This window comes from Myotis nattereri (genome assembly GCF_964212035.1).
Source record: "Myotis nattereri genome assembly, chromosome: 2".
Taxonomy (NCBI): Eukaryota; Metazoa; Chordata; class Mammalia; order Chiroptera; family Vespertilionidae; genus Myotis; species Myotis nattereri.
Window position 1 is genome coordinate 85,638,976 of NC_138076.1, and position 15,515 is coordinate 85,654,490.

General features: G+C 40.4%; 1 protein-coding gene across 3 annotated transcripts in view; it reads right to left on the reverse strand.

Moving 5' to 3' along the window:
* Positions 1–1,851: 1,851 nt before the first annotated feature.
* The window catches only part of TSC22D1 (TSC22 domain family member 1), a gene marked incomplete at both ends in the record, with an annotated part of 144,581 nt that continues 130,917 nt past the window's right edge, over positions 1,852–15,515 (reverse strand). Inside the window, 3 exons of one of the 3 annotated variants that reach the window (XM_081082765.1) lie at positions 1,852–3,221; positions 4,371–4,422; positions 5,523–5,566. In XM_081082765.1, the coding sequence (XP_080938891.1) occupies positions 2,964–3,221; positions 4,371–4,373 (261 nt within the window). Of the gene's footprint in view, positions 3,222–4,370; positions 4,423–4,831; positions 5,447–5,522; positions 5,567–15,515 lie in introns of those variants that run through there. The other 2 variants (XM_081082764.1, XM_081082763.1) reach the window with 2 other exon arrangements.

Sequence of the window (15,515 nt, forward strand, 5' to 3'; positions counted from 1 at the left end):
CATACAATATTCAGCTCCAAAATGTCACAGGAGTGCCACATTTTATTTGTGTTGTTTTTTAAAAAATATTTTTAAAATAGATTTTATAGAGAGAGGAAGAGATAGAAACATTGATTAGAGAGAATCATCAACTGGCTGCCTTCTGCACACCCTCTACTGGGGATCAAGCAGGAAACTTGGGCATGTGCCCTGACAGGGAATCAAACCAGTGACCTCTCAGTGCATGGGATAACGCTGATCCACTGAGCCGGGCAGGAGGACCACATTTTAAATAAAAAGGCCCCAATTCCATTAAATAACCTCGAAGAAAGTTCTCCGTTATCTGAATGACACGTTGACATAAAATTTACAAATTTTCCACAATTACCACCTTTGGCATTGAGGATCTTCATTGAAAACATAAAGATAAAATGAGTAGAGATTTTATTCACTACAGTTTTCTTTTTAAAGGGAATATAATTATTACATAAATATCCCTTTAAGCCAAAGTTATATAATCTTTAAATTAATATGATAACAATTTTTTTAAGTCCTCTCCAATTTCCCTAGATTATTGCCACCGGCTTATGGTAATCAGCAGTTACTGTTCACCATGAGCTCTGTGTGGCCACACCAGTCACTTTGAGCTTTATAACACACACACACACACACACACACACACACACACACGCACACACACCCCGCCCATTTCTTTTCAGGGAACTCTGATGTTCCATTTGCCTGTCCATCTCCCAACAGCACTACATTAGAGAATGAAGGATTCAGAAAAATTAAGTCCTTGTTCTGCAAATCCTTAAGTAGGCCTTAGAGCTCAGGAATGCCGATTCCCATTGGGTGGAAGGGGCATGGGAAGGGGCCAGTGCTGAGGTCCTTGGGCAGATTACAGAGCTGGTAAATCCAGCCTGTTTAATGTGACAGGAGCTGACACTGCTCCTAGAACAGAGTGGGACCCCTCAGGCTCACTTCTCAGGTGCCCACTTGCTTTAGGTTTCTAAATTTTACATTTTGACCTATTTTATAGTCTTAGGCATCAACTGGGAGGGATACCCTTGTTCATCTAGACCAGTGATGGCGAACCTTTTGAGCTCGGGGTGTCAGCATTTTGAAAAACCCTAACTTAACTCTAGTGCCGTGTCACATATAGAAAATTTTTGATCTTTGCAACCATAGTAAAACACTTATATTTTTGATATTTATTTTATATATTTAAATGCCATTTAACAAAGAAAAATCAACCAAAAAAATGAGTGCGTGTCACCTCTGACACACGTGTCATAGATTCGCCATCACTGATCTAGACCCACTTCAAATGCAGTAGAGGAAACCTGTCTTTTGCTTGGACATTCCCAGGAGATAGAACCTCAATCCACAATAGGAAAGACATCCCAACTCAGGGTGTTCTTAAAGTGGAAACTAGCTTCTCTAACTTCCATCTTTTGATCCTAAAGCTGCTTAGTGGGATTATACATAGAATAAGTCTCATTCCCCTCAGCTGGTGAACACTGGAAGATTACGACTTTCATGGACTCCTAGAAATTTAAAGCCACAGGGGAACTTAGAGACTATTTCTTTCAATACCCCACATCAGTTCTGAGAGGTGAAGCCATTTGTCCAGGTCACACTAGTCTGAAGAACTAAGGTCCTGTCTCCCTTCACTATGTCTCTCTACCCACTGGCTGAAATAATGCAATGCCTATGTCTTTTTACTTCTATAGGCAAACCACTAGCACTCCCACTTTGCCCAACCCTTTCATCCTTCTTCAAGATTTTACTAGTCAAATTGTTTTAACTTTAGCTAGAAATAGTTGTGGAAATGATTGCAATTATGTTAACACTGTAATATGAAAACACTTGTTTATCAACATTTTATATGCTTTATTGAAAGTTGACAAGTGCAACAGTTAAATACAGTGACACCTTACAACTGTGTAGAGAACATGCACAGAAACATATGCGTATAACTACTATACAGGTAATAGGCAGAACCCCCTATTGGGAAATTCATCTCATTAGCTAAAACTGATCATTTTTCAAAGTATTTAACCAGCTCAATCAAAACACTTCAGTGAACAGGAATTTACTTCAAGATATTCAGCAGCTATAAGATTTCAGATTACACAAAGTGACTAACTGGGCCAAATTCTTAAAATTTCTTTAGGTGTGGTTTTCTTCACGTAGCATTTTTAATGTAATCTCTATTAAAGACAATCCACACCTCTTCAGACAGCCAATGAAACATCTAAATTTCAATCTGTACAACCTAAATAGTAGTTAGTCCTCTATTGTACAAAATAGTTATACTACATACACAAATATATAATAAGCAAAACATCCTTCATGGTAAGATAGCCTAGGTCCCAGCTACCTGTCACCTTTTAGTCACTCTAATAGTTTTGTGTCATCCACTGTTTCAGCAAGAGGCACACAGTACAGTTGTTTTTTATGGATTTTGGTGACAATCAATGAACTGTTTCCCCTCATGTTAGAAGAGACTATGCACCAGTCTTTCCTTTTACCTCCCTTTCAAGTTCCTCATGGGGAGAAGAGGAGAGAGGACAGTCCAGTGGAGCTCCACTGCTCCGAAGCCCCATGTTGTACACTATGTGCAAGCAGGAGAACTCCTGAAAGTGAGGGCAGGGAGCAGGGAAGGGGTGGAAAGGCACACAGCTCCTCAGCATGAATTAAACCATTTCTCAAACATCTGCCAAGCTGCATGAGGTCCCAGTATATCCATGCTAATTCTCTTATTCACCTTTAATTCACCCAACTAAGAAATTTCTTCAAGCCAAAAGCACATGGGTGTTTAATACTGGAAAAAAGAGATAATGGCATATATCAGTCTCACGTCTCTTTTGCAGCGAGCAATGAAATGGGTGGTTGTGGAGGTGGATTCCCCCTAGTACATCATCTCGGGTCTGTTGAGTTCAGACAGCAGCAGCCAGTTCTGCAGGGGGCATAGGAGGCTATGCAGTTGGTCCTGAGCCCTGGGAGGCTGGCTGGGCCGGGGGCTGTGTGGTCCCCTGTGGCTGTGTGGTGGCAGGAGGGGAGCCAGTCTGCAGCTGGGCCTGAAACTGGGCAAGCTGCTCAGGACTGGCCAGTGTCTTCAGCAAATTGTTTTCCTGCTCCAGCTGGGAATTTTTCTCTATTAGTTCTTTGATTTGCTCTTTGAGGACCTCCACTTCCTCTCTAACCGCATACATCAAATGGCTTTTCACCAGATCCTGAAAGGGAGAGGAAAAAAAGGGTTTAACTTCCTACTTACTATTTCCCAGATTCTGTATTTCTAAAGTATTATTTTGCCTGGTTCTCCTTATCATTTACATAACCTGCCTTTATTGTTCATTTAATGGCAAGGGGAAAATCTACGGAATGCAATCACAACAGTTCAATACTTAAGTTTAATGTGTAACTGATGAACTTTTTAAGTCTATGCTCTTTTTGCAGCCCTTAGCCAACAACGCAAACACTCCATTTCCTATTTGAGGTGGCACTATGCACAGGGCTCCGAGTCGCCAAGCAGGAGCCGGCCGCAGGGATGTCCAGGCCACTTCCCCGCCCCCAAGTCCCTCCGCCCTCCGCCGCCACCAGACCGACCGCCTCCCTCAGCACCGGCTGCAGCCAGTTCCTACAGAGCAAGTTGCCGCATTTTCCTCCCTCCACCCTCACCGCCCCCCCTTTCGTGATTACGCTGACATCACAGAAACCTGAGTAGCCAGTGCAGCCAATGAGAGCTCGATTTATTTATAGCTCCGAATTAAAAGGTTCAGAGTTTGCCTAGCAACAGTGGGCAGAGAATCCCGTGAGAAGAGCCACAGGCGCTGCTCCAATAACAAAGGACGGCCAAGGCGGAAATAAAAAAATAGGAGAAATCCAAGCGCAGGCTGGGAAGACAAAACTTTTTTCGGATCCGTATTCATTGTGCAGTCACCTGTGTCACTGGAGCCCATCTGTGCCCAGTCTACAAGGCCCCTTCTAGAGATCCTCACTTCTGGGGTCTCCGCCCCACCCGGGATCCCCAGGGAACCTGAGGATTTCTAGTAAAGCCACATCCCTAGAGATGCGCTCACGACCGAAGGACACGCAGGGCCAAGCACTTCCCTAGCAATTCCCCGGCAAAAGGGACACCTCTGCACAGATCCCGACGTGGGAGCGGTCTTGGAAAGAACAGTCAATACTCAGCGCCCCCTTCTCTCTCCCAAAGCAGCCTTGGTTCGCGGCTTCGCCCTGGCAGAATGGAGGCAGTGCAGGCATTTCTGAATGTATGAAGAGCAATCATCATCCTAACTACGAATGCACTGGTTCCATCCTAAGACATCTCGCTTTTTGTACTGTGCCCACATTAATACAAACGATTTGTAATCAGTACATACCATAGCTTGCTCGATTTTGTTGTCAATAGCTACCACACTTGCACCAGAGGAGCTGGAAAAAAAAAGGGGGGGGGATCAATAAATGGAATTATCTTAAACGTCCAACAAACACACAAAAGGATTTCCTAATTCTGTGATGTTTCTAGCATCATTTTTGAAATATTCTTTAAGGCAATGTAATTACATTTTCCTCCAGAAAAACATAAGTCACTCTCATAATAACGAATATCCAGACATTTCCCTATTTTAGTGAGCCACAAAGGGCTAAATTACATAATGTGCTAAAAGCCCGTTCTCTGGCCAGGCTGGCGAAAAGAAGGCTATTCTAAACATTGCAAAAAGCAGCATCCATGTCACCAGATCTCTGGCAGTGGACAAAGGAATCTGCCGGGCTATCTTTCACCTGCATTATTACAAGTACCTCGAGTAAATTTTAAAAAACTATCCCAGCCGACATTTACCTATTGTCAAGTCTCACAGAGGCGTTTTCAGTCCCCAGCAAGGATGACAAGAAAGAAATTGAGAAATGTCTCAGTTGGTAAACTCCTAGATCCATCGCCACTGGTCTACACCATTGGGATTTCATGCAATTGCAGCCAAAAACACCCTCGCGGCAAAAAAAAAAAAAAAAAAGGAAAAGGAAAAAAAAAGGGAATATGAGCAGCCTGTCTGAGCTAGGTAAAAATCTTCCAGCTCTCTGCTGCCAGGGAGAAACAGAGAACAGCTGCCCTAATTTACAGAGACCCGGCGTCTGGGGCTGGCGATCCAGGGAAGATGCCGATCACAGTGCTGTGCTGAGAAGACTCTCAGGTCGGCGGCCGGGCTCCACTAGGATCTAGACCAGGACTCTGGTCTCGGTGCAAAATATATTCAGGGAAGAGCCGCGCCAATTGGCCAGCGCGCCAAATGGAGCCGCCCCTTCTCCCTGCTCCCGGCTGCCTTCCCCGCCCTCCTCCGGCTCTGCTGCCTTCCCCCCATCCCCCGCCCCCAGCCTCCGATCCCGCTCATCGGGTGGGCTGGCCAAGGCCGCGCTCGCGGGGGTCCGGGTGCGGGGCCTCCGAGCCTCCATTGCTTCCAAAAGCCGGACCACTGCTTCGGCAAAAACGTCAAGAGATCCGGAAAAATACGATCGGGGCCCCCGCACGTGCTTACGTTTATGGAAGTCAGACCCCGTCCCTGGAGCTGCCTGTCCCCGCGGCTGCAGATCGGCAAAAGCTTCCTATTTGCAACCAGAACCGTCTGAGCTACTGGGCATGCCCAGTCCCACTGCTAAGACTTGCAGGAGCTCCAGTGTCTCGATTTCAATTATCTAGTCCTTACAGGCAGCAGTAACGGGAGGATTTTACAGGCGGTTTTATTTATAAATATGATAACCTTGCTGTAATAATACTTCTGTTTAAAGCCTGTGAATTTTACACTGGATCTTAGAGTAAAAAAAATCACATTTGCTTTTTGAGAAATACTACCTTTCCGTGAATTTATTACTTGTAGAAACAAAAAACATTACATCGTCAGCTAGGCACATATATATTGAAGCAAAAAGTAATCTAACAAATAAAATCAAGGGGATCCTCCCCAAATATCCCTAAAGCGGGAAGCCTTAACATAGCCATCACTTCTTTTTCTACGTATAGCTAGAAAAATCAATCTACAGGTTGAATCCTACTTAGATCTGTTTTCAGTTAAATCCCTAAGGCAAATGTTGGGAGTTTAATGGCTATTTTTATAAGCTCAATCCTACAGAGGGACTGAGGAACTGTAAAATATGTATTTCACCTTTTTGGCCACAATGACCAAATAATTCCCTTCTCCAAACTCAAATCAAGAGATCTGGTGTAAAATAGCTTAATCCGTTATATATGTCCTCTATTAACTTGAAATATTCAGGGATGCATCATTTGAGGTAACAATTTAATAATACTGAAAATTAAAGACCTTAAATTTGCTTACTATAAATTATAAAGTTTGCAACTCAATACAGTTAAAAAGGCAAATTTAACCTTGACAATACTGCCCTCTAATGGCATAATAGTATAAAACCAGAAACCAAAAAACACTAGCTTTCTAATCCATAGACAAGTTGTGTCATCACAAATAATTCCAACATAAAATTTGACTATGGAACATGTTATAGTCACACACACACACACAACACACACACACACACACACACACACACACAGTCTTGTCTTTCCTCTCTCAAACAAGCATTCTCCCTCAAGCAGCATCCTTTTAATTTAAAACATTTTAATTGCCATCATAGCCTTTCAGACATTCTTTTAAATTGACCCAATACTGGCAGGGAGCATTTGGTTTTAAAAACTGTACACAGTGATTAGGAACCAAATCTGGTGAATGTGGTAAGTGATGGAAAGGGCAACTCTCTTTTCGGTTAAAAACTAAAGTGTGACTGACTATAAAGCAATAACATTTTTTATTTTAAGGTTATAGATAGATATATTATTCTCCAAATTTCAAAGCTTTGTTTTTTAATAACAAGGAAAATGTGTTAGCATATTTATATTTTATAAAAATTAATATGTATACTATCTCATGATAGAAATTTATTTGAGGAAGGTACCCATTTTTAGTAAAAAAAACAAAACACAGAGTAAGTGGAAGCTTAAAAATCATAACTTGAGGAACAGGCATATGGTCCCTATATCTATAAATGCTAGACAGAATTATTACTTTAAAGGTTAAATTTATCACTAAAACTACCTATAATTAAGTTTATTTACATATTTGAACTGCTCAGGAAAAATTAAAGCATCATCTTAAGATAGAGATTAACCAAAGAACATATATGCATAACCCATGGATAGACAATAATGTGGTGAAGACCTGGGGAGGGGATGGGAGTGGGATGGAGGGGGCCAATGGGTGGGAAAAGGGGGACATCTGTAATACTTTCAACAATAAAGATAAATTTAAAAGAATAAAAATTAAAAAGCTGAAAAAAACAACACCTTAAAGCAGCGGTTCTCAACCTGTGGGTCACGACCCCTTTGGGGGTCGAACGACCCTTTCACAGGGGTCGCCGAAGACCATCGGAAAACACATCTATAATTACATATTGTTTTGTGATTAATCATTATGCTTTATGTTCAATTTGTAACAATGAAAATACATCCTGCATATCAGATATTTACGATTCATAACAGTAGCAAAATTACAGTTATGAAGTAGCAATGAAAATAATTTTATGGTTGGGGTCACCACAACATGAGGAACTGTATTAAAGGGTTGCGGCATTAGGAAGGTTGAGAACCACTGCCTTAAAATCATCTATAAAAATAAATTTAAAATTCTCAGCTGAAGTTTAAATTACTGAATTAACTGAATTTTATTTATTCATGATGTTCTTAAAAACAAACAAAAATGTTTTGTTTTTCATTTCATTCATTTCAACTGATTTTCCATTGTATTAAGCTATAGAGGCCAAAACACAAGCATGTTTAATCCATATATCTTACAGTCATCTCCAATATTTTGCTATTTTAAGTAAAATTGCAAGAAATGTCTTTGTACATACATCCTTGAACATTTGTGTATATACTTCTGGAATATTTGCAGGGCCAAAAGATATGCAACAAAAAGGATTAGAAACATATTTCTTTTCATATATTTCAATAAATGTGCTAGATTCCTTTAAAAATAGATTCTTGTCTGAAAACTAAAAAGATAATTTTAAAAAGAAGGCAAAGAACTTGGAGGAACTCTCCATGGAGGAAACCCATAGATCAGAAATTTCTGAAGCACAGACGGCTAATTGCTCTAAAAGATTCTTTTCTTTGCAAAACAAAACATCTGAGTCTAACATGCAGCCAGAGCTCAACAAAGGCTAGCGGATAGGACAGGAGAAGACCGCCATGCCTCCAGGAGAGACCCCTGAGGGCGTGAAAGATAATAACCATCTTCAGCACTGGACAGAGATCAGGTCTCACTCCTGAGAGGAATCTGGAGCACAGGAAACAGCCTGGACATTTGAAATTAGATGTTTTGTTGTTGTTGTATGTGCTTTTCTGTTCCATTTTGCCTAAGAGCCTTTTTCCCTGGGTTCCAGTTTAATCACTTGTGCATATTAATCACACACATCCTAGGATATGAGAAGAGGAGCAAGGGCAGGGCCTGTATGTTTCTAATTCAATGACGTGCTTTTCTTCCAAACTTGATCTGACTTGACTAATACAGGTTAACAGTTTGGCAATCCATCACTCAAAAGGATAATCTACATCTCCCCTGTCCAAACTCTCTACAAATCTAAAGTGACTGCGAGAGAAGAGGCTAAAGCATATCACCCTGCACCTGACCAAATCACTGTTGTCCAGGACTGCAGGTCACTTCCCCTTTCCTAGTTTATTCTCACTAGACATTGGGAATAGGGTTACCAGGTCTAGCAAATGGAATTACAGGATCCTCGGTTAAAGGTGACTTGCAGATAAACAACAAGTAATATTTTAGTGTTGGGTTCCACATACTGTCAGAACAAGAAGCAATTCAAAAGAAATCAAAACAAGAAAATTTAAACTTATTTTAAATTTCCTTGATTTCTATAGAAAAGTTGGAAGATAAAGGTGAGAAACTCCATCAAAAAGTAGAATAACCCCGTTTGAGGGAAGCATCCAGGAGGCAGTGTGGAGAAGGGGTTTAAAGACCTGAATTTGTGCCGCTAGGCTTGTACGATTTACTGTTTGGCCCTGGATTGTGGACATGAGCTGCAGCTACCAGCCCGGCTTCCTGCCTGTGACCCATGGACGGTCAAGAGCCAGAGATTTTAACTGGTCTTGTTATTTCTCCTGGTACAAGCTGGTCAAGGACCAATGGCTGAGAGCAACCAAGAACAGGGTTCAGTCATGAATGGGTTTTTGCAACAATTGCAACTAGGCCATCAGTCACTGGTTTCCTAGGGCAGCCCCTCCATGTGAATTGCTTACTGCACAGGTTCACCCTTCCAGGTCCTGCAATCCCAAGCTCTGGACACAGAGCCCAGCAGTATTTAATGGTCATGTAAAAAGCACAATAAAATTTGAAATGCGTGCCATGCAGAAAAAAAAGAAAAAGAAGTGGAATTGAGAGACGAGATTATGGGATGAATCTAGCAGGTCCACAATCAAAATAGAATGAATTCCAAAAACAAAGAACAGAGGAAAGGACATTATAAAAGAAATAATTCAAGATTTCTCTTCCAGAACTAAATGACATGACCAAATGGCCACCACAATAAATGAACAAGCCCTACTTGTTTCCATCATGAAACTCAAATCACTTGGACAAAATCCTAAAAGCTTCAAACAGAAAAGGAAAAAAAAAATTACAAACACGGGAACTAGTATCAGAATGGCTGGCTATGCTGGCTGCCAGAGAACAATGGAGAAAATGTCCTTAAAATTCTGGAAGAAAAATATTTTTCAGTTCTCCAAATAATCATATTCGTGTAAAAGTAGAATAAAAACATTTTCAGACATTTCAGACACCAAAATGAGGAACAAATCTAGAAAAGGGGTTAAACAAGATGAATAAATCCTAGAGATCTGCTATACAACCTTGTACCTACAGTCAACAATACTGTGCTGTGGTTCATTTAAAATTTTTTCAAAAGCATGGATCTCAGGTTTAGTGTACTTACCACAAAAAATAATTTTTTAAAAATAAGAAATGTTGTATATTCCAAAAGTTGAGAGAGAGAGGGGTGGGGGGTGGAGGGAAACAACACATGAACCAGGGACTCAAAACATTGGAGAGAAAGAAGGGAATCCACAACAGAATGATGGGAAAGGAAACCCCAGCACCGCAGCGGCTGAGCAAGCCAGGCAGCAAGTGGTGTGTAATGGAGCACAGGAAGATGAACGCCTTGGGACAGAGCGCTTCAGTGGCATACGCATGCCCAGGGCAGGGGAGCTACTGACAGGTATATGATGGATCTCATGAAGCAATTAGATATGTTTGAAGACAGTTTTACAGAAAATAAAAGCAAGAAAAATAATATGCTTATAAATAAAATTTACATATTTATATTATTTTTATTGGTTTAACTTTTAAAAGGGTAACTATTGAGAAGGTGGTGGGAAGAAAAAAATGTGTGGTAACAATGGTTTAAAAGTGCTACATTGTAATCTATTAGGTGTAGCTTGATTAGAAAATATAAAAATTGAAAAAGGAAAAAGTGACAATATAAATATTTTACATGGACATGTATAGGCAAATATGAGAAGACATAAAAATGAAAAGTGGCTGCTTCTGAGGAATACACTCAAGGACTAAAAAATGAGGAGCTGCTAATACTGTTTTTTTTCTATTCACTCTATTTGATCTTTAAGTGTGTTCAGGCATTGCTTTGATTTAAAAAAAACACCAAAACACTGTATTTTAAAAATAAGAGAGAGAGAATGGGATCTGCAGAGGGTCCCTCCGCTCCCAGGCTTCGGCTGAGCACTTACCAGCACATGCTACCTGAGGAATGAGGCTGGGAAAGAGCCATGCAACGGAAGCAGGCAGAACAAGTTTTGGAAATCACATAGAGTCAGGAATAGTTGGTGTTACTACTAGCTTGAGTAAAAAAAAATACTTGTAAACATGGGGCACCAAATATCCAGAAGGATACTATCAAAGCAGTGGGGAAAAATTATTTCTAGACTGAAGGATGTTTTGGTCTTCTATATAGTTTAAAAGGAAGGCTTGAAAAGATCAAACTGTTTCCAAGTAACTTAATTTTGTCCCAAAGCAAAGCTCAAGGATATTAAATAAAATACAGTTAGCATCCAATAATTTACAATGTCTGGTATCCAATGAAAGGTACCAGGCATACAAACAAGTAAGGAAATATGACTCATAATGAGAAAGAAAACCAATCAGAATGACCCAGATATGACAAAGATGATATAATTCCAGTCAAAAACATGAAAACAATTATTATAACCATATTTTACATGTTCAAAAAGGTAGAGGAAAACATTATCATATTAAGTAGAGGTATTGATGGTATAAAGAAAACCCAAATTAGATTAATGAAAATGAAAAATACAATGTTTAAGAACAAAAATACACTGCATGGGATTAACAGCAGATGAGACAGGGATGAAGAAATATTAGTGATATATCAGCAACAAAAAGTATCCTATATAATGAAGAGCTAATATGCTAATTAGATCAAACAACAGAATGACCGTCCGGAAAACCTTCTGGACAAAGCCAGGGCTGCGAGGGCCGAGCTCCTTGCACAAATTTCATGCATCGGGCCTCTAGTCCAAAATAACTGGGGGGAAAAAAGAAAACTGAAAAAAGAACAAAGAAACGAACAAAAAAGAAAGAATCATTGAACTTTGGGGCAATTTCAGGCAAATATATGTAATAAAGTCCCTAAAGAAGAAAAAGAGGGAATGAGAGAGGAAAATGATTTGAAGTAATAATGGTAATTTTCTTCAAAGTTTATTTAAACAATAAATCCACAGATCTAAGAAGCTAAACAAACCTCAAGCAAGACTGTTGAACCTCAGAGGAAAGGCCGGGGAGGGTGGGTGGGAAGAGACCAACCAAGGAACTTGTATGCATATATGCACAACTGATATAAGGATACAGACAATGGGGTGGTGAGGGCCTGGGTGGGGAGGGGGAAGTGGGCTGGAAGAGATTAATGGGGGGGAAAAAGAGGAACTATGTAATACTTTCAACAATAAAGATTTAAAAAAAAAAAACCTCAAGCAAGAGAACTGTGAAGAAAACTATAAGGTATATCATAATTATCATAACCAAATAACTTAAAACCAGTGATAATGAAAACAATCTTAAAAGCAGCCAGAGAAAAGAAGGAGTAATACACAGAGCAACAAATAAGAATGGTAGCAGATTTCTGGGTGGAAACTAGACAGAAGCTAGACAGAAGCTAGACAGAAGACAGTGCAGCAATATTTTTAAATTGCTAAAAGAAAAATCTTAATGTCCAGTAAAAGTATCAGTCAAAATGAAGGCAAAAATTATTCTTTCTCAGATATCTAAAAGCTGTAACAATTCATCATCAGCACACCTTCATTATAAGAAATTTTAAAATAAGTTCTTCAAGCAGAAGGGAAAATGGATACCAGAAGGAAATCTAGATCTATACAAAAAAGTGAGAAGCAGCAGAAATGGTAAATACTGGTAAGTGGTTAAATAAAAATAAATAAATTCCTATTTAAATCTCTTTTAAAAAGAGAAAGCAAAAATAATAGCAATGTATTGGGGGTGGAGGTGGGGGTGGGGGCTATATGTAGAAGTAAAATGTATGATAAAAATAGAATACAGGCCAAGAGGCCTTCCACTTGAAAGAAGACTGTGGTAAGTTAAAGATATGCAGTTGACCCTTGGACAACATGGGTTTGAACTGCACAGGTCCACCTATACAATGATTTTTTTCAATAAATATCTGTACTGTTTTGCATTTGTAGTTGGGAGTCTGCAGAAGCAGAGGACCAACTATATGCATGCATTAATCTTCACCATTTTATATAGAGGACTTGAGCATCCATGGATTTTGGTATCCACAGGGGTCCTGGAACCAATCCCCCACAGATATCACAGGACAAATAAGTTTTGTGAAGTCAAAAGTTGTAGGTGATTTTTGACCGCAGGAGGGTTGGTGCCCCTAAACCCCTTTTTGTTCAAGGGTCAATTATATACTACAAACTCTAAAACAATTGAAATGACAGTATAAAGAGTTATAGCTAATAAATCAATAAAGGAGAGAAAACAGAATCATAAGAAAATATACAATCTAAAAGAAGGTAGAATTAGAGGGAAAGAGGAATACAAACAGAACAAAAAACAACTATCAATACTCACAGTAAATGTAAATATTCTCAATTAAGCACCATAATTAAAAGGTAAAAATTGTCAGGTTGGATAAAAAAAGCAAGACCCAACTATATACTGCTTATAAGAAATACTCAAGGCCCAGTCCACGAAATTCATGCACGAGGGGTGGGGGTGGGGGTGGGGGGTTCCCTCAGCCAAGCCTGCACCCTCTCCAATTGTGGACACCTTGGGGGATGTCCAACTGCCGGTTTAGGCCCGATCCCTGTGGGCCTAAACTGGATTGGGCCTAAACCGGCAGTTGGACATCCCTCTCACAATCTGGGACCACTGGCTCCTAACTGCTCACCTGCCTGTCTGCTTGCTCCTAATTGCCTCTGCCTGCTGGCCTGATCACCCCTAACTGCCCTCCCTGCTGGCCTGGTTACCCCCAACTGCCCTCCCCTGCAGACCTGATCTTGCCCCCAACTGCCCTCCTCTGCTGGCCAATTTGGTTCTGACTGGTCAGTTTCTATGCCAGTCAGCATCAAAAGCTCTGCCTGCTAGGCAGCTATTGGCTCCCCACAGCACCCAGATTTGGTTCTGATTGGTTGGTTTCTATGCCAGAGTCAAAAGCTCCACCTCCTAGGCAGCCATTGGCTCCCCACAGCACCCAGATTTTGTTCTGATTGGTCAGTTTCTATGCCAGTCAGCGTCAAAAGCTCTGCCTCTTAGGCAGCCATTGGTTCTTCACAGCACCCACATTTGGTTCTGATTGGTCAGTTCCTATGCCAGTCAGCATCTCTGGGCCTATCTCTGGGCCTGATCAGAGAGGCAGAGCTGAACAGCAGTCCCCAGTGGAGGCAGGGAGATAAAGAAAGTCCCGGCTACTGGCGAAGCCCGGAAAGAAAGAGGGAGAGAAAGAAAGAGGCAAGTACTGATCAACAGCTGCCACTGAGGCTGTGGATCAGACCCTGACTCTCTCTCTGGATCTCAGCCCCCTGGGCAGTCAGTGCTGGGTCACCAGGCTGCAGCCAGGCAGTTCAGTGCTGGGTCACCACAGCAACCCAGTGCACTGACTGAAGGACTTCCGGGTTGGTCAGCCTTCCGTCGTGATCAGTCGTTACAACCCTGGGCTTTTATATATTAGGATACTTTAAATATGAAGGCACACATTCCATTTTATCAATCATAAAACACTGAAGTGGCTATATTAATCAAATGAAATGGATTTCAGGCCAAAAATCATTTCAGATCTAATGGAGGCACAGAACTATCAGAAAACAAAAGAGAAAATGGCTATAGGAAATCCTCATACATCAATAATTACCCTAAATGTAAATGGTCTGATTCACCAGTAAAGAGGCACAGAATAGCAGAGTGGATCAAAAACAAAACCCAACCATATGCTGCCTATATCTAAGACACATCTAAGCAGCAAAGACAAAGGTAGACTCAAAGTAACAAGGTGAAAAATGATTCTCCAAGTAAATAACACCCACAAAAAAGCAAATGTAGCCTTAGCTGGTTTGGCTCAGTAAATAGAGTGTTGGCCTGCGGACTGAAGAGGCACGGGTTTGATTCCGGTCAAGGGCACATGCCTGGCTGTGGGCTCCATCCCCCTAGGGTTGTGTGCAGGAGGCAGCCGATCAATGATGCTTTCTCTCATCATTGATATTTCTATCTCTCTCTCCCTCTCCCTTCTTCTCTGAAATCAATAAAAACATATTTTTTTAAAAAAGCAGGTGTAGCCATACTTATATCTGACAAAATACACTTTCAGATAACAAAGATAACAAGAGACAAAGATAGACACTTTTTAACGATAAAGTTAACATTACATCAAGAAAACATAACACTTCTTAATAGATATGCATCCAACCAGGGAACACCAAAATGTATTAAACAGCTACTCACAGAACTAAAAGGAGAAACAGATCAAAACATAATCATAATTGGGGAACTTAATACTCCATTGACAGCTCTAGATAGGTCAACCACACAAAAAAATCAATAAAGAAATATCAACCTTATATGAAACACTAGACCAAATGGACATAATTGACATTTACAGAACACCACATCCCAGAACATCAGATTATACATTCTTCTTCAGCGCACATGGAACATTCTCACGGATAGACCATATCTTGGGTCACAGAACTAGCATCAACAAAATAAAATAAAATAATTAAAATTATACCTAGCATATTTTCTGACCACAATGCTTTGAAATTAGCAATCAACTGCAAAAAGGAAATAAAAAAATCCACAAATATGTGGAGATTAAATAACATATTACTAAAAAATGACTGGGTCAAAGAAGAAATAAAAGATGAGATAAAAAGATTATATCGAGACAAATGAAAATGATAACAC